The sequence below is a fragment of the Columba livia genome, chromosome 15, assembly GCF_036013475.1.
Source record: "Columba livia isolate bColLiv1 breed racing homer chromosome 15, bColLiv1.pat.W.v2, whole genome shotgun sequence".
NCBI classification, from domain to species: domain Eukaryota; kingdom Metazoa; phylum Chordata; class Aves; order Columbiformes; family Columbidae; genus Columba; species Columba livia.
In genome coordinates, this window is record NC_088616.1 from 11,543,119 (window position 1) to 11,565,530 (window position 22,412).

At 53.6% G+C, this 22,412-nt stretch overlaps 1 protein-coding gene across 1 annotated transcript; it reads right to left on the reverse strand.

Annotated features, from left to right (window-relative positions):
• Nucleotides 1-1,452: 1,452 nt before the first annotated feature.
• SYNGR3 (synaptogyrin 3) lies at nt 1,453-21,250 on the reverse strand. The gene is made up of 4 exons (XM_065031237.1): nt 21,087-21,250; nt 9,933-10,167; nt 6,338-6,480; nt 1,453-4,620 (listed from the first exon to the last, which is right to left on the reverse strand). Exons 1-4 carry the CDS (start codon nt 21,183-21,185, stop codon nt 4,411-4,413), a joined length of 687 nt encoding a protein of 228 aa, XP_064887309.1. The 5' UTR covers nt 21,186-21,250; the 3' UTR covers nt 1,453-4,410.
• Nucleotides 21,251-22,412: the final 1,162 nt, after the last annotated feature.

Here is a 22,412-nt window from a genome sequence, read left to right on the forward strand (position 1 = left end):
CCGTGTTTATCTGCGGTGCCTTTCGGTCCATTTCTGCATTTCCAGTGCTCTGTGCTAACGAGGGTCATTTGTTGAGATCGGACGGAGCGTTTCCATCCCATTCCTCCCATGGCGATGCTGGTCTGAAGTAGCTTTGCTTATGTTACTTGGCATTTCTCAATTCCACTCTTGGATACGAAAGGGGATGGGTTTGCCATTGAGTCACTCAGCTGTGCTGAGTCCTCCCCATGCACTCCAGGGACGGAATTCGGTGTCTGATCCTCTCCCCTCCCCGCAGACCAGGCTGAATTATTTTTAACATGCAGGAACAAAGTTGAAATTAATTTATGTAATTTTTAGTGACGAAACACTGCTTTATATAAGCATCATTTCCATGAAAGTGAGCTCAGAGTATCGCCGAGGAGCTGGTCCTGCCCACAGAAAGTTTTCCTTGCCTTTCTATTTTCACTTGTCCTGCCTACAGACGGTTTGCCTTGCCTTAGGTTTTTTATTTTCACTTGCCGTCAGGCTGCAAAATGCTTTTGGTTTCTCTTTCCCAGCCGTTCAGCCTGGTTTGGATACCTGCGGGTGTTTTATTTGCCTGCGTGGCTGTTCATAAAATGCAGGTAACGCTTCCCTGTCCTGCTGCCCGTCGGCTCCTCCCGAGCCCTTTCCCTGCCCCTGTCTTTGGTTTGTACAGTGCAGGGGAACTAAACGCATTTGCTCTGCAGGAGTGTCACATCTTCCCTTGGTTTTTCAGCTCCTGTCTGTCCACAGACACTGAGCAGGTGCCGCTGGGAGGTTCCTCGAGCCATCGATCCCCGGCTGCTCCTTCCTCGTGCTCACCTGATTAAATAATTACCACATCTTTCTTCCAGGCCGCTTCTGTTCATTTTTAACTCTTTATTGAAAATACGTTGCAGTTGGTTACATGGACACTGAAAATACATGATCACAGATTGTTCTCTCAAAAGATAATTTTATATATATAATATATACAAAAGTTGTAAACATTTTTAACATGTCCATACACAGTCCACTTTATACTACAATGCACATAAGATTAGTGACAACTGCAACTCTTTGAAGCGGTCTGCTCATACAGAGGTATCTGCAAAAAAAAAAACCCTTAAGTTTGCAAGTCACGTTTGGTATTGGTTTGATATTAAAGAATCTGAGGTTTAAATGCATATTGCAACAAAATATGATACAGGCAGCTGAACTGGGGGTTTGAGTTGAGCCGGGGCCGGCTGTTTCTGAGCCTCCCCTGGGGAAGGAGCTTCAATGGGAGCTGAAAAAACCTGAGTGGAACTAAACCCAACACACCTGGGGAAAACAATGGCTGGAAGAAAGTCTGCAAAGAGAAGTAGATCGTAATGATGTGATTTACTAACATCACCAGTGACCACAGTTCCCTTAGTTGGGTTTAAGTGACAGAACTGGGGAAGATCTGGCCCCAATGCCTTTTTTGGGGGGGGGGGGTTGTGGAGGGAGAAGGGTACAAATTACCCTGGAAAGAACTGCTGGGTGACAGGAGGGGGAAGAAAGGTCAGAGTTGTCACTTGGACTGAGGGGAAAATCTAAAGAGGGTCCAGGCAGAACAGCCAGGAAAACCAACCGCCCGGAGCCGTGACCGGGAGGGAGCGCTCACAGTGCGTGGGGAGCTTTCACTAAGGATCAGCGCAGCAAAACTTCCACCTTAGCTTAAAACACTGGGGAATAAAATCCAATTCTTTCAAATCTTTTAATATTTTTAAAATAAATATGCAAAAATCTATGATGTGGTTAACTTCAGCACTGAGAAGCCTCTGGTGGCAACAGAACCTCCTGGCCGGGCTGATGTGGCAGAACACGTCTCAGGAAGGTGCAGGGTGGGTGAATTCTACTCTTTACACCCAAACTCAGCACTAACGCTGCGCGGCAGCTGTTGGCACAGCAGGATCCGGCCCCTGAGAGCGCCAGTTTGCTGCTGGAGAACAGGGACGTGTTAAAGTGGGGTGATGGGGTGGCAGCTGTCCCAGCCTTTGGGGACACAGCCTGGAGGGCAACGGGGAAATCTGCGGGTGCTGCCGCACCCAGGCGAGCGTGTGGGAGGAAAAATGGGAGAAAGGACAAAGGACAGTGTTACGAATGCTTGAACCCCAAAAAATACAGTTACTACACCGATGGGTCTAATTTCTAATCAGAAGCCTGTGAGGTTCTTTATAGTTCGTGTGGCTGGACACATTATTCCCGACTCCGGTTTAATCCAGGAGTGATTGGTCCAGCCTTCCCGCTGCCCCCTGGGGCACCTGAGCCCCTTCCTCCTCCTCCTCCTCCTCTCCAGGTCCTTGCACACTCACCACGCCGACTACAAGTTAAACACCAACTTTTGGGGAGCTGTAAAAAGCCGCCAACCTCGAGAAGAACCACGGAGCCTGGGCCGGGAGCTGAAGTGGCGCCGAAGTTGTCCCGGTGTCACCGCTCAGGTCGGTCCTGGCACAGGGGATATGTGGGGGGGTGTCCCCTCAGTGTCCCCCTGCTGGGAGCTGCGGGGCAAAGAAAGGCAACGCGGGGCTGGGTGTGACATTCAGAGCTGTAATATTCAGGGTTACACCAGCGCTCAGGACACGGCCCGAACTCGGACAGAGCTTTAGTTCTTTACGTTTACAAGGAAACTCTGGAACAGTTATATAGTTAGAAAAAATACAATGTACCGAACAAACATTATCTCACGTACAATCAATTTAAACATTTAAATTGATTATAATTTTTGCTAAAATATTAACACAAGTACTGTTTGTGCTGCTAAAATTTCAGTGTTCCCTCTAAGGAAAATATTGCTACAGTTCTACTGTACCCTGTATTAAAACCCTTTGCCTTTTAAAATACCTTTTCTCACCAAGACTGACTCTAGAAAAAGAAAATCACAAAGTTCCCAGAATTAATTTAGGCTTTTACTGCACTGGGGTTGGGGTGTCCCTGGTTTATTTGATGTAAGGATGTCCCGCTGCAAACGCACACTGGACCTGGCTGGAACAGCAGGGGAGTCAAGTAGTTAATGCATTTATTTGCAATTTAGCAGCAGAAATGATGACAAAAACCAACCTGCTGGATGTTTTTGCTCCAAGGAGAGCGGGGACAGCACGGTCACTATTGCTCGCCAAGGGGGCAGACGGCAGCACCAACTTTTGCCAGCGTCAACCAGCAAAGCCAAACCCTGGGGGCTCCGAGGACGGAGCTGCCACCGAGGCGGTTGCGAATTCCAGTTTCGGCTCCTCTGCTTTGTCCTCAGTGCCGAGCAGCTCGAGCGGAGCCACCGCGCTGGCAGACGGGCGATCTGCGGGATTTTGTACATTTTCTTTTGACAAGGCAGGAATTGTGCAGCTGAAAACCCAAACTCAACCTCTCGCCCGGGTGTTTTCCATTCACTTCTCTCCCGCTACCTGCGGATCCAGGGCTGTGAGCCCCCACATGACGGACTTAAATCACCTATAAAGTCCAATTCTCCTCGTCTCCCAAGCCCGCAGGGTAAAACGCACGTTCCCCTGAGGTTCTGCTGCAGCTGCGGGCTATGGCGGCTGCGCCTGGTGTAAAAACATGAGTTCAATATTGCTCCCAATTGCCTCGGACTCTGAGCTGTGGGGACACCCCCGCGTGTGGGGAAATGTAACTATCGGTAAATTTGCAAACTTTCCCAACCCCTGGGTGAAGAAGTGGAACTGCAACGCGCCGTATTTTCCCCTAATAAAAGGCTATTCCTAATTAGCAGCCAACTATTGCTGAACTGGTTTCCAGTTTGAAACAGTAACTTTTTACATTCTTCAACCAGAAGGGCGTTGAAGCGTTAGGAGCAAGTTGGATATTTGACATTACACCCCCAACCCGCTGTGCCGCCCATGCTGCTTGTGTCCTAAGCTAAGTTTGAAACGCCTGTTTGGATTATTTTTTTTTTACAGTAAATATATACAAATAAAAATAACACAGACACCACTTATTAGTGAATTTGGCACTTTCCATGGACCACGGACAGAAAAGCTCTGCAGCAGGGGTGGAACGGGGCTCATCTCCCCATCACCATGACACTGATTCTATGTTAGCTCTGGAAGAATGAGATAAATAAGCAACTCCTCAGCTACTGTGCTTTCTAACAGGACAAAAGGCTTTCCGGGTGCTCAGCAGAGCCCAGCGCCTCAGAAAGACCATTTATTCATCTTTTTGCTTCATGCAGGTGATGCGGTAACAACCTTCCTTCCTTCGGACTTAGAGGGAACACTGTTTTAGAAAAAACCCTTGGACAGGTAAGACAAGAACCAATTACCACTGTACAGAATTCACTGCACAACTAGCTAATAGAAGGAACCCGGCACTCGCCACGTTAAGGAAATGGGACGGATACATTTGCGATCGCGCGGCGACGCGCGGCAGGAGGGGCCGGGGGGCCCGTGTCCCTCAGTACGCCGGCACCTGGTAACCCTTGGGGTTGGTGTCCGCGGGCTCGGTGAAGGGCGGGCTCTGGTAGGTCTCTGTGCTCTCGATGCCGCTGCCGCTGGGGTACCCGGGATACGCCGCGGTGGGGTCGCTGGCGAACTGGTCGGTGGCGAAGAGCGACATGTCCGTCCCCAGGCGGTATCTCTGCAGAGCCCTCAGCGCCAGCGCGACCTGCGCAACAAACAAACGGAGCATCAAAAATACACTTTCACATAAAAGGATATGCCTGTAGTTCTTCAACAACCCTGCGTCCCCCAGGACACACACATGGTGTGAATTTTGGGCTTGTCCTATGCAGGGACAGGAGTTGGACTCGATGATCCCTGTGGGTCCCTTCCGACTCAGGACATTCTATGATTCTGTGACCCCGCATCACCCCAGGACCCCACGTTCCCCCACAGATCACATCACGTCACATCACAACATCCCAGGCAGCTGCTGGCCCTGCTCCATTAAAGCCAAACGCTAAACCAACCCCTGATGCTAAAGAAGCCGTTTCTACCCAACGCGTTGATCCGCAAAGCTCTGCCCAGGGTGGGGGTCACAGCCTGGGCTTGGCTCATGCAGACTGGGCACCGGTGGCACAAATAAACCCATCAGCCATGGGGAGGGAAAGCTGATGAGTCCCAGGCCAGCAAAATAGGTCAGTTCTGCCGAGACTCCTTCACCCTCTCCCAGGCTGCCGGTATCCAGGTCGCAAACCGTGGGAAATGCAGGCGGCAGAGCTGCGAATGCACCACGCTCGCTCTTATTGCAGGAAGTTTCATTAACAATTCAATTAGTTTATAAATGACAGGTGCGGGGGGTTGGGGAAAAACGCCCACAGACACCAAGAACAGTTTCCCAACCCCCTGCCCAGCTCTGGTTTGCACCGATCGAGCGGAGCATTCGTGTTTATTAACCATACCAGCCGAGGAGCTGCCGGTGCGACCCCATGTCCTGGCTGTCCCTGTGCTGGAGCTGGGGACCAGTGTCCCCACCGCCCTCCCAGACGCTGCTGGGATGGGGCAGAGCATCCCACCCACCTCCCATCCCTGGTGGCTGCATTAAATGGGCAAAACAGCGATGGAGAAGAGCTGTGAGGGAACTGGGATTAAAAGAGATTTATTTGGATAATAATAGGGTGGGGAGCAGTTGAACTGGTGGGCAACTGGAGCCAGGCATGCTGCTGGGAAGCCTCAGACTGTCTTTTGCCCTAATTCTTTTAAGGCGATATGGAATTACTGTACATCCTGGGTGCTCTCTGCCTGCAAAATGCCAGAGGAGGGGTGGAGGTGACACAGGGGACAGCCCTGATTCTCCATGCGCCACCTCCGGAGCAGGAACCCCCGAGTGGCACAGGGACCCCTGGGAACAGGCGGGTTCAGCAGCTCTGGGGTTTTGCAGACCTTGCAGATGTCCTGGGGATGCACAGAGCCGGAGCAAAGGGGGCTCTGCAGAGCCCTGCTGGGGTGGGCACCAGAGGAGCTGATGAGCCTGGGAGCTCCCAAAATCCCCCCACCATCCCGTGAGAGCGAATCATGCAGGGATCTGCTCCTGGGGACTCATTTGTCTCCAGCCAAGCTGCTCTCGGGGGTCTAAGGAGGCCCCTAAATGAGGGCAGCTCATGGCTGGCGACACATTTTCGACAGGAACGCAACTTTCCAGACGCAGGAGAAGAGGAAGTCTGGAATTCCCCAGCGAGAGGGGACAGAGCTGATGCTTCCTGGGTCAGAAACCACGAGTTTTGTGTCTCTGAAAGGACCCTGGGTTTCCTCAGCACAGCCCCTTGCTGCCCACCAGGACCTACTTCTCCAAACTGTGCCCCAGATCCTGCCCCAGCTCCGCGCTGAGCCTGGGGCAGGTTTCATTTCTCCTCCCCCCACCTCAGCTCCGAAGCCAAACTCACCCAGACAATGATGGAGAAGAAAGAGAAGGTGATGGCTGCCCGGGCGGCGTCTGCTCCTTGCGAAACCCCTTTGCTCATCCTTGTGCGTTGCCACTGGTTTGCCAGGAAGCAGAAGGCTACAAACCAGAGGAAGGACAAGAAACCTGGAAGAGAGCAGAGCTGGTCAGTGCTGCCAGGAACCCCATTTGCTGAGGCACAAACATGTCACCAGCAAGATTTTCAAACAGCAACAGTGATTTGGGTGCCCTGGGCTGTGCTGTGGCCCCAATGAAACCATTTTAAAACAAGCTGATTTGCAGTCACTGGAAAAAAAGGGATGGAAGGAACCTTGAAGGGTCACCCAGTGTGTTGCCTGCCCGAAGTTCATCTCAGCTGCATCTCAACCTGATCGCAGAGCTCCAGGGCCAGCAGACCCTCTTGGACACACGGTCCTCACAGATCTCAGCCTGCTTGCAGGCGTCAAGGCAGCATCAGCTCAGTTCCAGACCCCATGTGCCAGCCCAATGTTCTCTCTGTTCCCCAGACACCACCAGCTCTGAGAGACTTTGGGCTGGAAGCTGCAAACCCCGCGTGGGAGAACCTGCACTCCTGGGAGCAGCAGTGGCTGATGGAGACGGCTTTGGAGCTTCTCTGTGATGGGCTGCGCTTTGGTCCTACCCAAGGACACAGATGGAGAGCTTAAAAAAACCCCAAGGAACAACCAGCCTTGAATATGCACAGGCTGAGATGAACCCCTGCCCAACACAACACCCACGAGTGACCCTGAGACTCCAGAGCACTCACGAGCGCAGCAAAGGGGCAGGAGCTGAGGGATGTGACAGGGACACACGTGAGCTCTGCTGGTCCCCACTGCCCCTGCCACAGCCTCTCTGAGCTCTGCGGGACTGAGCAAAAGCGCTCGGGTGATTATTCCTTCCTGGAACCAGAGCTGGCTGAGCGAGATAGCGCTGCAGCTCCCTAATTCAATCACCGGCCGGCAGCACTACCCAGTGCCAAGGAGCTCAGAAAACAGGCACAATGCGAGCCGTGAGCTCAGGGGAAGGAGCAGGGATGCTTTCCAGTGCTGGGAACAGGAGCTGCACATCCTGGAGCCTCCCAAGATGCTGTTTTAGGGCCTCCAGCTGTCCTGAGCATTTCCAGCACAAAGGTCCCCCCAGTTCTGGGTGTCAGGGGATGCTGAGCTGCCCGGTGCCTTCCCAAGGACCGTCAGCATATTGGTGTGAGCAGCCAGCTGCAAAACACAGGCTAACTGCAGGGAGAGGAAAACTGCTCCTTTTATCTTGCCAGTTGCTCCTAAATACAATATAAAACACACGCGTGCATCCATATCCAGTGTCAGAGTTACATACACCTCACCTTTAATTCAGAATTTGCTTCTTAATGCCAGTTAAGAAAACACACTCCTCATCTCCTGCTCTCGCATGACGGGGCCTGGGGCTTCCCAACCCATGGATGCTTTTGTCTGCCTGGCCATGCCCGAGCCCTTGAACTGCCCTCACAGCAACGCAACCACCAGCCAGCATCAGCCAGGCTTTTAAACTAATACAACAGCCCCTTTTTGCTGAAAACAGCTCATGCTGCCACCAAAACCGCTACGAATCTCTGCATAGGTATTTTCACTTCCCCTTTGGACAATCCAGTTGTCACCAGTGTTAAACGAGATCTCTGGGGCTTTTCCTCAGAGGTCACCCGCAGGGACAGGGATGTTTTCCAGCTCCAAAGCTCTGTTATAACGGGGCTTTGCCAGATCCAGCCCCTAAATGTGGACATGAGAAGATGCGCACAGAAGATAGGCACTGGCTGCAGCTTGGGTGACTGGTACATGGAGCAGCCCCAGGTCTCGGTGCAGATGTTGAACCACATTTCCAGATGTTGCACAGCTGCAGCGCTCCCACCAGCACCATAAAGCCCCATGGATCGCTTATGTCTTTGAAGGGTTTTTGAGAGTTAAAATGACATCATGCGCATCTTGGAACGTGCACTGGCTGCGCTGGGTATTGCAGTTGCCGCCTCCCTCTGCAACACGGAGCTACGCCACACACCGACCTTCCCACTGTCTGCACCAGCCTGGGGCACTGACACCGTAAATGAGTGTTTTGGGGTGTCTGTTGCTCCACATGAATTTTAAAACCCCATGCGGAGAGCTGAACTACATGTGCTGGTCCCGATTCCAGCTGGAAACAGGCACGGTAGGAACTCTGCACCCTCCAGCATGCTGGGGAACAGGAGGAGGGCAAGAGGCACTGCAAGAACCAGGAGATAATTATCGTTTTAGGATCTGCAGACAGGAGAGTGCAAACACCAGGAAAGATGCATTACAGCCGTAATTACAGACTGGTCCCAAGCAAGCGCATGTCTAAAGGAGCAGCTGTAAGAGCAGATGGAAGACAAAGTTGCAAATGCCATGTGCACAGCGCCGTGGCCCTGCCTGTGCCCTGCCTGCACCCCAACATCATCTCCCAGAGCTCGGTGGCTCTGAGCTGCCACTGGTCCGATGCACAAGTCCCCTTTCCTTCAAGAGAAAGAAAAGTTGTGAGTTAACACTTTGATTAACTCCCCCTGCAGCCCCCGGAGCCAATAACTGCTCGTTGGCATCTCTGGGGCTGCAGCAGCATCAGGTTCCTGGTGACTGGGCAAAGGGCCAGAAATAACCTGATTTTCTCACCCCCTGGGGGTCACAGCCTCGCACCGCGACACGCGGCATCAGCCAGGAGATGGATGTGATGTTCCCTTTCCGTTTGAACTGAAGGGCTGCAGGCACCGAGCCCCATGGACAGAGCTGTAAACATTACCTAACGAGGGCTGGATGCCAGCACTCCAGCACCGTGGAAATCAGCTTTCCAGCAAGGAGAGAACATCCCTAAAAACAAGCAAGAACAGGGAGGCGATGATGGATGTTTTAATTTGGGACCAGAGAGCCACCAGTGACACTTGTGCTGGATAAATCACCCTCAGCCTTTGCTAACACAGGTGCCTGGAATGGACAACATGAGCTGCAAACCCAGGCAGGCAGCTCCCAGCGCAGCCAACGACAGCAGCTCCCGCCGGCTCCTGTTCGCAGGGATGAGTACGACACAGAATATCCACCCGAGCCCTTGGGAGCCCCAGAGCCCCCCACACAGTCCTGGAGGCAGCCGGGGATGACAGGGGTGCAGAGAAGCGCGTTTCTGCTTTGTTCCAAAACATACACGTACAAAGCGAAAATGGATCCAGATGTAACTGATGAAATGATATTGGCTTGAACCAGAAACAGGAGACATAGGCAAGTGAAATGCCCTGGCTGCTCTCTGAGATGCCACCACCAAATCTCAGCTCTCTGGGTGGCCTCACCAAACCCAGCTCAGCCAACAGCTCTGGCTGCACAAGTGACACAGACGAGCAGGACACCCCGCTGTCCCCAAGCCACCATGCACCGGCTTCCTCGCTGCTGCTTCTGAGCTCATGGCTAATGGGACAACCCGTCTGCCACCCCTGCTGTCCCCAGCCCAGGCACAGGAGCCGTGGGAGGAGACGAGACGACTCGAGTGTGGGGCCACCACCCACTGCCTGTGGAACAGCTTCATCCTCCCTGAGCGCAGCAAAGCCAGGGACGTACCTGAAAAGCCGAGGTCCAGCAGGACGGCCCGCTTGCGGTCCTTCACACTGCTGATCTGCTGGAAGTAGAGGTCCACGACAAAGAAGAAGATGCAGCCAAAGAAGGCGATGATGCCGACGGCAATGCCGTAGCTGCAGGCACTCTCATTCTCGTTGAAGATGCAGAGCAGCTCAGAGCCCTCGCTGTTCACGTAGCACTCATTCACGATGGAGCCGAACACCACGATGGAGAAGATCTGCGGAAGGAAGGAGAAAACACAACTTGCTGCTGTTTACATGTAACTCTGTTTTCCAACAGCAACATAATTGGATTCCATCCTGTCTTTGACTCCATGGCAACATGGCATTTGTTAGACAGATCCCGACTCTCGCCCGGTTGGTGGCACAAGGCGACGGGCTGGTGGATGGCACCCAGGTCCTCCTCCGCTGAGAGCCCGTCTGCCTTCCCGTGCCTCAGTTTGCTGAGTATTTTAAGAGACGTTATTCTCAAGACAGGCTGGGGAGGGAAAAAATAAACAGATAGGCCGGGTCTCTGCACAGTCTTCCTGCTCGTGCTGCTTGTGCTCAATAAAGCCCCTCGTGCTGCTGTGGGGTGGGGAGAAATGAAGTTACAGAGGATAATGGAGCTGCTGAGCAAGGGATGGCTGGATGGCCAGTGTCTGAGGACCGGACCCAGCAGCATGAGGACATGGGGAGCAGTTCACTGGGGGCAGCGGGGCAGGGGACAGGCTGCCCTGGGAATGACAGGACGATTTTTCACCTGGCTTAACAGGGGCTGAAGGACGCAGTGCCTGTATCCATTATCCTGTGATCTGGGTTTGGCCCTCAGAGGGACAAAAGGGCAGTGACTGCTGGTGGCTGCCAGGTCTCACTGCTGGGACCGGGGGTGTTTCACGTCACCGCAGGCAGAAAAGGGGCTGGACAGCAGTCGGCTGCCTGAATTAGCACCACTCACGATGCTTCACGCTAAAGTAATTCCCTTACCCCCCAACATGAAAGGCAGTGAGCAGAAGCTGCAGGACCAGCTGCATCACAATTTGGTCTGAAACCTGCTCTGTTAGAGCCCAGAAAGTGCTGCACAGGCATCTGGATTTGAAGGCTGCGAGCAGGGAGGGAGGCAAGGCGCGCAGACCCCTGCATCCAGCTGCCAGCCTCTGATCTCGTCCCTCGCTGCCAGCACCAGCTCCCTGTATCCCTGCATGAGTCCGCACAGCCCTGCACAGCTCCCCACATAACCCTGCACGGCTCCTCACATCCCTGCATGGCTCCCTACGTGGTTCCTCATGTCCCTGCATGGCTCGCAGCTCTGCCAGCTCGCAGGACACAGCTGGAGGCCCCATTTGCAGGAGAAGAGACAAGAGGCTCCTCCGGCACAGCCCAGGAGCCACCGGGGTCTCGGGAACGGGGCAGCTCTGGACACACCGCCACGTCTTTTGCAGTGATAACGTGACACGAAGTGCATGAGACTGAGCCAGGTGACAGACAGAGGTGGCAGCTGAGGAGCCACTCGATAAGGTGCAGCCAGTGGCCTTCACAGAGTCACTCGAGTCTCACCCATGAGCTGATTCCTGACCAGGGCCACCTCCTGCAGCCCCAAGAGTGCATCGTGAGCAGAGCGAGGTGAAACGGGACAGAAGACACTGTGAGCAAATCCTGCAGAAAGCGCCAACCACTCTTTAACACAACGTCATGAGAGGCATTTTCTCCAAGCACTGGCCCAATGTCTCATTCCTGCCTGCCCTGGTTGATTGCATTTGGATTTTTCTCCCCCAAACTCCTCCCAGTGCTGGGGTGAAGTTGGGCCAGAGCTGCTTCTGTCTGAAGCTACTTACACATGCAAGTGTCCCGTCAGCAAACGTGTCTCAGATCATGCCCACTAGGTCTCCTCCAAACGGGAGGTGACAACAAAGAAACTGATCTGCAAGGGCAGGGTGTCATCTGGAACGAATGCTGAGTCTCTGGAGAACATCCTGCCTTAGAGGTGTAGGAGCTCCTGCAAGCAGCCACCCCAACATGGGACTTCACAGCAGCTTCTCAGGTGGACACGATGGCCGAGCAGGTTGCACCACGCTCATCCCACCGCCAGAAACCTGCAGGACAACCCAGGGCAGGGCTCATCTGCAAACCCTTTTAGGCAGGAACTGTTAGTGACAGCAGACTTCTATTGCTTCTAGCACTCACAAATCAGAATTTGAGTGGTGAAGGTGCTCTGAGATCCACTTGCTAAGTCAGCTGGAGCAGCAGGAGTGGGGTTCTGCCCTGGAAATGCTCCTCAGCCCCCAGAATCAGCCTGTTGTTGCTTGACGCCCTCCTAGAGATGTTGGTTTCCAAATGTGCATCCGCAAAATTGGGGCGCAACCTTTGATTTCCCCTGTAGCACTAAAAAGGGGTAGAAAATATGTATGTCCTGCGGACCTCTCCATGGGGAGATAATTGCACCTTCCTCCTCTTTGAATTTAACCACTGCCTGGGGTCACGTTCCCATCTCAGCTGCGAGTGACCCGCCTGCATTTCATCCTCCTCCTCGCTGGTGCTCGGCTGTCACACCGTGACGGGCACATCATCATCATCGTCACGCAAAGAACAAGAGGGTTGAGTTGTAAGATAGAAACAACAACAAACAGCGGTAATAATTTTCCCAGTGCTTTGGCAGCAGCTGTAATATCAGCAGTTGTAAAAAATCTGTTCATAAATAATGCAAAATTGTTATTTACCATCAGAAATAGCAGCAGCATTTATAAAACAGGGCCCTGGAAGAAATAATGTGATTCTGGAAAACATGAATAATTGAGAACCTCTGATTCCATGGGATTATTTCTTTGGCAGGGCAGCAAACTTGTACTCAGTTTATCCGATAAGTATCTTACTTAGTTCTCCCAGGATTAAGAATCTGAAGGACTTCTCATGCTTTCAGGTGCCAGTTTCAGTGGGTGAAGGGAGGGTGCCATAAATATGATTAGGATGTGACAGGGTGTCTGGGTGCCCGCAGGCAGGTTTGCACACCCAGGGCTGTCAATGGAGGATGCTCAGGCAGCACTTTGGGGATGGAGACGGAAAAACCAGACATTTCCCTGCTGAACTTCACACTCCAGAGGGTTTTGCCAAGCAAAACGTCCTTCTTGAGGCTGGATGACCTGAGCAGCTCACCCTGGGACATCCCAGGGGCTGCCGAGGGGTTTTGGTGCAGGTGACATGGGACATGCAGCTTCTGCTCAGGAGGCCAAAATAGTAACGAATTAAGCACATGCACTTGATAGATGCACTCAAAACATCAGCGCTGGCTGACATACACCTGTCAAAACATGCTTTTCAGCGAAAACAAGTCCTTCCATTGGTTTTCTCTCCACTCCCCTCAAACCATGATTGAAATTTTATAGTTTTTCTTAAAAAAACACAACTGGTGCTGGTAAAACATTGTAATGAGAATAGATTTGGTGTTGTCTTTCTAAGTATAGGTGAAAAAAAAGAGAAAAAATGTGCATACATGGGGGAAAATAAACCCCATACAATTCTTTTCAAAGTTCCTGCAAAATAAGTGTCACTTTCCAATCACCAAACCGCACTTGCTCAAACCCACACCAGCTCATCAGAGACTTGAAAGTGAAAATACAAGGTCAGATTTTCCATGGTGAGGGATACACTGTGAGTCTGAAAAAGGGTTCGGGGATCCTGCTCTCCAGCGCTGCTCCTCCGACTCCCAGCTCCTCCTGCTTGTGGGTCCGTCCCCCCAAACCGCTGTCCCCGCCACCAGTGACAGCGCTGGGGACCAGGTGCCCAGCTCACTGGCACACACAGCACAGGAGCATCTGCCGCACAAGGTGCTGCACCCCAAGTCATCATCCTTCTAACAGGGCTTCTCCACATCTCACCAACTTTTCAAAGCAGCCTCAGCATTCTCAGGACATTCAATTTTCCAGCTGAACAACACACAACAAATTTTACTCTCACTGGGTGAAACGGTGCACGATCCAGTAAGAAACCGGGTTTACCTCCCGCCGCCCCAGTATGAAATTGTATCCCCCCAGGCGAAGCTTTCGGATAAATCTCGGCTCGGCACACAGGTTGCTCAGCCCTGTGTGTCCCCGCACACAGTGACAGGGAGAGGCATGTGGCCAGGACTATCTGTGTCCTCTGCATCCAGCTGTGGGGAGGGATGGGAAGGAGGAAAGACATCTGCTCGCATCCTGGCCGGCAAGATTTGCACTCGAGTTTCTGTGCCTCAGTCACAGAACAACGCTGGGAGGGAGACGCACCAAGTGCTTGGGCCCAGGATGACACGGATCAGCTGCTCGTGCAAAGGAAGCTCGTGTGGTACCAAACCAGCGAAAAGCCAGAGACCTCACTTCTTAACAAAAGCCCAGTTCTCCCAGTTTAAAGTTTGCTTCTGAGCAAGAGGTGGCACCTCACCGGGCCAGCAAGCATCTCTGTAGCACAGGACAAAGGGACAGTTATCAGCAGCAATTGGTGACAGGTGGTGGTACACCGGCCACTACAGACTCTCAAAAATAGCTGGTGCAAAGCCAAAACCAGAGGGGTTTTGAGTATCACCCTAAAAACCCGGCAGAGCACCTGGGGATGCTGCTCACCTTGGGCTGGAGGCTGCGTGGGGCAGGAACCCGAGCTCCAACGCTGCCTTTGGTGTCTGACACACTGCACATCTCACCTGCTGCCCTCGCTGGCTGCCCACCCCCCATTTTCCCCGCTCACCCTATTTTCGGCAAGACCTCTTGCCTCTTTGCTCCTCCCTGGCAATGGCTGGTAAGTGCAGTGACCATGACGAGCGCCTGGTGCCGGTGGCTGCCCCAGTAAAGCCTGTGCTGGAGGGACAGGGAGGTGACAGTGCACAGTGGGTCCTCGCAGCATGGACATGCAGGAGATGGAGTGAAATCTCATTCTTTCCCACAAAAAAAGGAAAGGGGAAGCCTCAGAGGGCAGATTCCTCGCTTGGCTGTGTCCCTGCACTCATGCCCAGGCTGCTGGACTCACGGACCCCACAGGAACCCAGGGTGCTGTGGACACCTGTGTCCCCCACAATGGAGAACTGAGTTGTGCTTAAAGCTGGGAGACCCACAGCCGCCTTCCCCGCACCAGATTTTTACCATCTGGAAGAAGGTGGCTGGCCAGGCTGCCTGGCTTGGTTCTGTAATTAGACTTTGCAGATCCGTGTTCCCTCCTGGGGCTCGAGCCGTCTGGACCCCAGGACACGCACATTTTTCATCCATGTTGCTTTTAGCTTTCTGTAGCCCACGCACCTGAAATGTGCTTCAGGAGACCCTGCGGTCTGAGCACAGCCATGGCAAGGAAAATAAAAAGCAAATAACAGAAGAGAGCACAAGCTGAAAGCTTCAGTGTGAACTGTCAGCCATTTTAAGGTGAGATGTTTCCACTGCTGATGCGCTGTACTTCGATTTGGGACCTATAAAAAACATTAGCAGAAGGTGTGGGGTTGTAGGAGACTGCAGAACCTTGCAATGATTACACACGCAAGCAACCATTAACGTCAACATCAAGGAAATTGAATGCAAGAAGAAAAATAATCCACTGCTAATTTGCTCTGCAGTAGCTCACAATCGATGGTGTCGAGCACAAATGGCATATACAGAGAGCCAGGACCAAAGTCTGGGTGATCCGTCATCACCCCAACGCCAGCATCACGAGACAGATGCCACCCTGCTCGGCACCCTCCCTCCTCGAGCCACCACCGGGCTGGTGAAGGATGGACCAGAAAATGAGAAGGGAAAACGATTTAAGGTCAAATTAGCACAGGCCACAAACTAGGTGTTTCCATAAGAACCAGCTAAGTCTGTATCTCGTGCAGATACTCCGCTCAAGGACAAGTTAGACCCTTGGCAGGGTACCAGCCTCCCTCAACACCCACCAAGCTCAAATTCTGGGGGAATCAGGTCCCAGGTCTTCCTCTGGTTTATCTTTACATTGTCAGTCATGGGGAGGTTTCCAGCACAGATCTGCATCATTTATTGAAGGGTGTGAGGACTAATGAACGGCTTCAAGTGATGCCAGATCTCCCACAAGGGCTATGGATCCAACCACAAAGGAAAGACCTGACGCAGTTTCTGGCACAGAAGTGGGTGGTATGATGCCCCGTAACAGGTTTATGGACACGTCGACCAGGCTGCTCAGCTGGGGAAGGATGCGTGGTGATGACCATATGACTGATTTTGACTGAATTACTTTTTCTAATGTGGTGAGGGATGCTGGCTGAAACACAGCGCCCATTCAGAGCTCCTAATCTAGCAGGGCAATCTGAGCACACGGGCAGCCAGCAGCGTTTCGAACCAGTGATGACAGGAAAATGATCATTTAGCAGCATTTCAAGCTCAGATGCAGTGAAACTTCTGCATAATTTCATTACCAAAAAATGTAACATTTAAGTTCTGCCTTTAATCTACAGCCCACGGAAGAGAGAATTAAGACGGAAATCTGTTGACCCTACTGAAAAGCAGGCAAGACCAGACAAAGTCCAGAGCAGCAAAGATCACGCTAATGATTCTCAGCTTAAGTGCCAGTCCAGCCTTGCAGCTCTTCCCTTAGAGCCCCAAGTGCTCAGTGAAGCCCTCAAAGGCTGGAGGGGCAACCTGGAACTTGCAACACCAGGGTCTCACCTCCTGGTTCTTGATAATGTCCCCTGGGGAGCTCTCAGCCTGGTGCTGGGGACACCAAGCACCCGGGTCTGCTCCAGCGAGGGACATCTCGGGCTCCAACTCCAACCTTTGGCAGGAGCTGCATGTTGCAGCCCTGCAAACCCAACCGTGTACCCACAGCACCTCCTGCAAACCCCACTGTGCATCCACAGCATCCCCTGCAAACCCAACCGTGCACCCACAGCACCCCCTGCAAACCTGACTGTGCACCCCCTGCACACCCAACTGTGCACCCACAGCACCTCCTGCAAACCCGCCCTCCTGCAGCTTCACCCCGGTGGGAAACCCCTCAGAAGTGCTTCTGTCCTGAGGGTGCAGAATAGCGACAATCCCGGAGCCGTATACTTCTTTGTTTGCTGCCTGGCTCTTCTGCTCCTGAGCTTGTTTTTTTTCTAATAAAAGTAAATACAGCTTTTACCATGAGCACAAATCCCGGCCTTTCTATTCCTCTGGAGAAAGAAAAGCAAGCTGGAGCAGGACGGAAAGGGCACGCTCCCTCCCTCCAAGAGCCACCACCTATTCCTGGTCCACCAAACCACCACCAGGCACGTCCCTTAGCAACGCCACAATGCAGCAAAGCACATTTGGCTTGCTGAAAAGACAACGATCTGCTGTGTTATGGACTAAGACTTGTATCAGTGCAAAGCTGAGGGCATAAAGTCTTTGCTGGACCTGAGCCGAAGCAACCTCTGGTCATAAAAATTCCCTCCTGCATATCAAAGGCTACAGGACTGTCACTTTGCTGCCATCCCTCCACTCAGTAATCAGATTTGGCTGCCCTTGGCCAGTCCCTTAATAAAGCTTTTGCTCTTAAAAGCATAAGACTATTGCAAGGAAACTCAAACAAAATACTGGGCCTAATGAGATAAAACACTACATAGGGAAAGCCATCTCCAGTGACCCAAGTGATGAGCTACAAATTTATTCAGCTTTAGGAAACAAGAGATAACGGCAGCAGATGGGGTCAGGCAGCTCCCGATGTGCTGGTTGCAAGAAAGGGTGTCTGGCTGCGCGGGCAGAAACAGGGGTCACTGGAGCAAGAAACAACCACGTGAAAGAAAATATTTCAGTGTTGCTCCATGTTGTAGTAAAATAGGGACCCGACCTCCCGCTGAGAGGAGGCAGAAGGTGGGTGGAGGGAGAAGAGAGTGGCCCAGTTCTTCCAAACTGGCTGCACTGGGGGGACTGGGCAGTGACTACTCAAGACTCATCCTCCATCCATTGGCATTTCCACTTACACCTGCCCCACCCCAAACCATCCGTGTTCGGGCTTTCAGCTCTTGTGACAAATATTAAAATTTCAGGGGAAAAAGCTTTTACTGTTGTGCTTATTGAAATTCACAGGAATCACTGAAAACACTTACTTTAGTAGTATATTTTCCAGAACTGCTTTTAAAAGTCAAAGCTAAAGCCATGTTAAATGAACAATGCCTCTGCAAGGCCACTTGAAAGTCCAGCTGGTGCCGGCAGTCACAGAGAAAGGAACTCATGATTCTGCGGGCATCCTTCGTGAATATCGAGTTTGTTTTGCTGTGCAAAAAATGTCTCAAAAGGAAACCACAAGAGTGATCACATCTTCATCTGACAAACTGCATTATGCAGAGGGGGAAGAGATGAATGAGGAACTGTTAAATGGTTCTTTCCAGCTTTTGACTTCACAGCTCAAGCCAGGAGCATTTTTTTTCCCTTCAGATACTCAGAATTACTATATCTGTTGGGGAGAGGTTGCTACGGGAGGCAAAATCAGGAATCCCCTTTTACCACGGTTTACACTGGGGGATTTCTGCACTGAAGTCACCATTCACCCGCCAGTCTCAGAGGTGTTTGCCAGCACGAGGCCTGAACCTGCAGCCCAAAAGCAGCTCCTGGAGTTACAGAATGGAGCTGGACGCTCTTTTGGGGTGAAACCCTGCGATGGCATCGGCCAGAACAGCACTGAGCCACTTGCATCAACCCCAAACCCACCCACGTCCCACCATAACCAGCACAGTTCATGCAGCTCCCTCATCTCCTCACCAAAGGAACGTGACACTGTACGCACAGCAAGGCGTTTGATCCAGCCACACAGGTTAAAGATATTTAAAAAGATGTAGCAACAAATCACAGGAAGGAAAATCACATTAAAAAAAACCTCACGCCCAGCACCTAAATTCAGCCATCCCCGAAGCCAAGGGCTTTCTGAATAAGCAAGTGACTGCACAGGCAGCTCATCCCCCCATGACGGTGACAGGACCACCGCAAAGGGTCAATTTTCTTGGGGACTCGGGGAGCAGTCACGTCTCTTCCATCCAAGCTCTCCCATCTTGACATGGGTCCCATCTGGTAAGAGCAGCAAAGCAACAGCTCAGAAGGTACACAGGGCTTTAGCAAATCTGCTAGAAATAGTGATGGTCGCGCAAGCACGTGGGCAGGAAAACTCTACACACACCTCCCACCCACCAACATCCCCGCTCACACTGGGAAGGAGCCGCAAATGCTGAACTGGTTTAAGACGCAGGTAACTGGACTGCAACAGCGAACAAAGGTCACCAGGCTCTGAACCCCCAGGCTGGAGCAGCAATGGAGAAGGGTCCCCAACAGATGTGGGACCTGGGAAAGGTGGTCCAAATGGCCACTGAAAACTGCCACAAAACCCCTTTGAGCTCAGTGGGCTTTGGAGCTGACTCTCAACACTGCAAACGGTTCCACTTGGGACAGCTCTGTGCACACCCCACGTTCATCCACATCAGTGGGTCCCTGTGCTTGTTTAGAGTTCGGCTGATGCATTTCTGTAGCGCTCAGTTTTCACAGATTCCCTGTGAAGGCGGAACCACAAAATTAGTGACCTTGCCATTGATGAAATCAGCCAACGAATATGTGCATGAATATTTTCTAAACTGGGATTTTTATTTCATCTCTATATTCCTCGTTCTGCTACTGCTTCACAGCAGTGTTCAGTCCCTTTCTGCACAACCAGGTTGATGAGCTCTCTGGGTGTGTGGTGGCAGATTTATTTTACGAGGGGCTTAACTTGCCATCAGGGTTAACAATTTATCCAACTGTACCCAAAGCCAACACCACTGCCAAGTTTGCCATTGACATTTGAGAACGATCCAAGAGGATCCAGATGGGATTTTCCGGACTGAGGCAACGCTTCCAGGAAAGGAGTGCTGCCAGGAGCCCGAACCCTGCCCCAAACGCCCCATCCACCCAAGGGGGATGCTCCAGCCCCTTCTCCTTCAGCAACACAGTCAGGGTCTTTCTCAAAGCCCTGCGAAACACACTGGCTCCCCTCCAGCAAAACACTTAAGCGTGTGGTTTATCTTTAACCATGTGATTGCAGCTGGAATTGCTCATGTGCTTAAAGATAAGCACACGCTCCCACGTTGTGCTGTGCTGGGCCTCAGCCGGGGCACCCCAGAGACCCCGTGAATGCACCTGCTGAGTTGGCTGGGGGAGAGCAGCCGGGGGGCAGCACCTTCTTGTCACATCCTGCCTGCACTCGCTGCCTGCGTGCGGCACTGCTGAAGGTGACACAGAGGCCTCTGTGCACAGCAGAGGTGTGACACAGCGAGGACGAGCCCCCTGAGCCCGACTCTGCTCACCTGCAGCCTCCGGCCGAGCACCGGAGCCAGGAGATGGGCAGACCCTCCCAAAGCGGTGGCTTTTGGGAAAGGTCAGGCATTGCCAGCCTCGGGGGGCCACGCTCACCTGCAAATCTTCGCAAGGTAAATCCAGGCTGGGAGAGGCAAATTAGCAGCTGCCCCCAACCCTGGAGCTCCCCGTTCTGCTTATTCACCCAGCGCAGGTGAGCGGAGCCTTCCCTGAGTGGCTGCACAGCATCTTCCACCGGCAGGAACCCATACGTAGGAAACAGCCAAAAAATATGACATCTTTGAGAAGAACAGGGGGAGCAGGGCAGGGCTGGCTCTTAGATTTGTCATTACACACATACACGCATGCATGGAGAGTGTAAGGAAGTAAAATGTCCTCTGCCTCCTGGTTTACAGCCCATCCCCTTGGCCTTTGCTCAAGCACCAGGGACAACACTGGGAAGGGGCAGCGGCACATCCACCCGCTGCACCATGCTCTGTTCCCAGGGGATCCCTCCGCAAACACCCACAGGACCTGGCCAGCCCTATGCCACATGGCTGACCACCACCACCACCCGCCACTGCCAACCACCACCGCCACCGCTGGCCACCACCACCACTGCCAGCCACTACCTACTACTGCTGGCCGCCACTGCCACTGCTGTCAACCACCACCACTGGCCATTACCTACTACTGCTGGCCACCACTGCCACTGCTGGCCACCACTGCCACGGCTGCACCATCGCCGCACGGCTGCAGAGCCACCGCACACTGCACGGTGCTTTCTCACTGAACATTGCACGGGCATTGCACAATGCACCGGGCGCTGCCCACCGCACAGCGCTGCCCGGGCACTGCCCCACGCCCGGTGCCAGCCCCGCGGCGCCGTTTCCCCGCCAGGACCAGCCCTTCCGCCTTACCCAGGTCGTCACCCGGAGGATGGTCTGCGGCTGCTTGAGGAAATCCACGGGGTCGATGGCGCCCCCCGCCCGGCCCGCTCCGAACGAGGCTCCTTCCATCTTCCCCCGCCGCCCGTTCCGCTCCAGCCCCGCCGCGCGCGCCCCGCGCCGGCCGCGCGCCTGCCCGCCCGCCCCCCCCCGCGCCCCTCCCGCGTGGGCTCGTCCGCAGCGCCGCGTGCGGGCAGCGGGAGGAACCACCCGCCGGGTGGGGGAGGGAGGCACCGGCAGGTGCGCGCGCCCGGCTCGACTCACCGCCCCCCCCGCAGCGAGCCAGAGAGGCGCCCCGGGGCGGCGGGGACAGGCAGGGACACCGTGATGTGACCATGGGCACCGGGGACAGCCAGCGTCACCGTTCCGTGCCCATGGGTACCGGGGACAGCCAGTGTCACCGTGCTGTGGCCATCATCACCATGCCACATCCAGTGTCACCATGCTGTCACTGGGGTCACCATGCTATGGACAGTGTCACCATGCTATACCAGAGGAAGAAGTGCTGCAGCCGCAGCCACCATGCCATAGCCACAGTCAGTGTGCAACGGCTGGGGAGAGCGTGCTGTGCTTGGGGACACCACGCTATGGCCAGGACACTTGCCACAGCCACGGTCACCATGCTGCTTCTGGGGACAGTGTGCTACAGCCAGGGGCAGGGTGCTGCGGCAAGGGTCACCATGCTACACCAGCATCACCATGCATCGGCAGGGACCACCTGCGCCAGGGCAGCCCATCCAGCTCTACATCCCTGGGCTGGTGGCAGGAGGGAGGTGTGGCAGCCCAGAGCTCAGGAAAGTCACCATGCTTCCCCCAAGATAAACATCCTTTCTCTGCCCAGCCCCACCAGTGTCCCCACTGACAGCAGGGACAGGGAGATGTAGTGGCAAAAAGGGGCTGCTGTCACCTGTCCTGGGCAGCAGGCAGCACCCACCAGCGGGTGCAGAAAGGGCAAGCGAAGGCTGGTGGGGCCGAAGCTCATGCATCCCTCATGCAGGACAGGAGGGACCCAGAGCTACCGTGGGATGGGGGGAGGCCCAGCTGGTCCCCACTCACTCCCCAGGGACAACGGGAAAGAGAAACAAGAGGCACCTTATCGAGGGAAACCCCAATTACTGCAGAGGGAGTTCCCCCCACAGCTCCAGGACCATCTCCCGAGTTAGTTCTTCCAGCACCCTGATGATGATCCCAGCTCCATAGATACCGATGCCATGACAACTCTGACATCATCTCTGCTTCCGACGGGAACTGCAGGGACAGTGGCCGGGAGGAGAAGGCACCAGGACTCCAGCTGGGGCT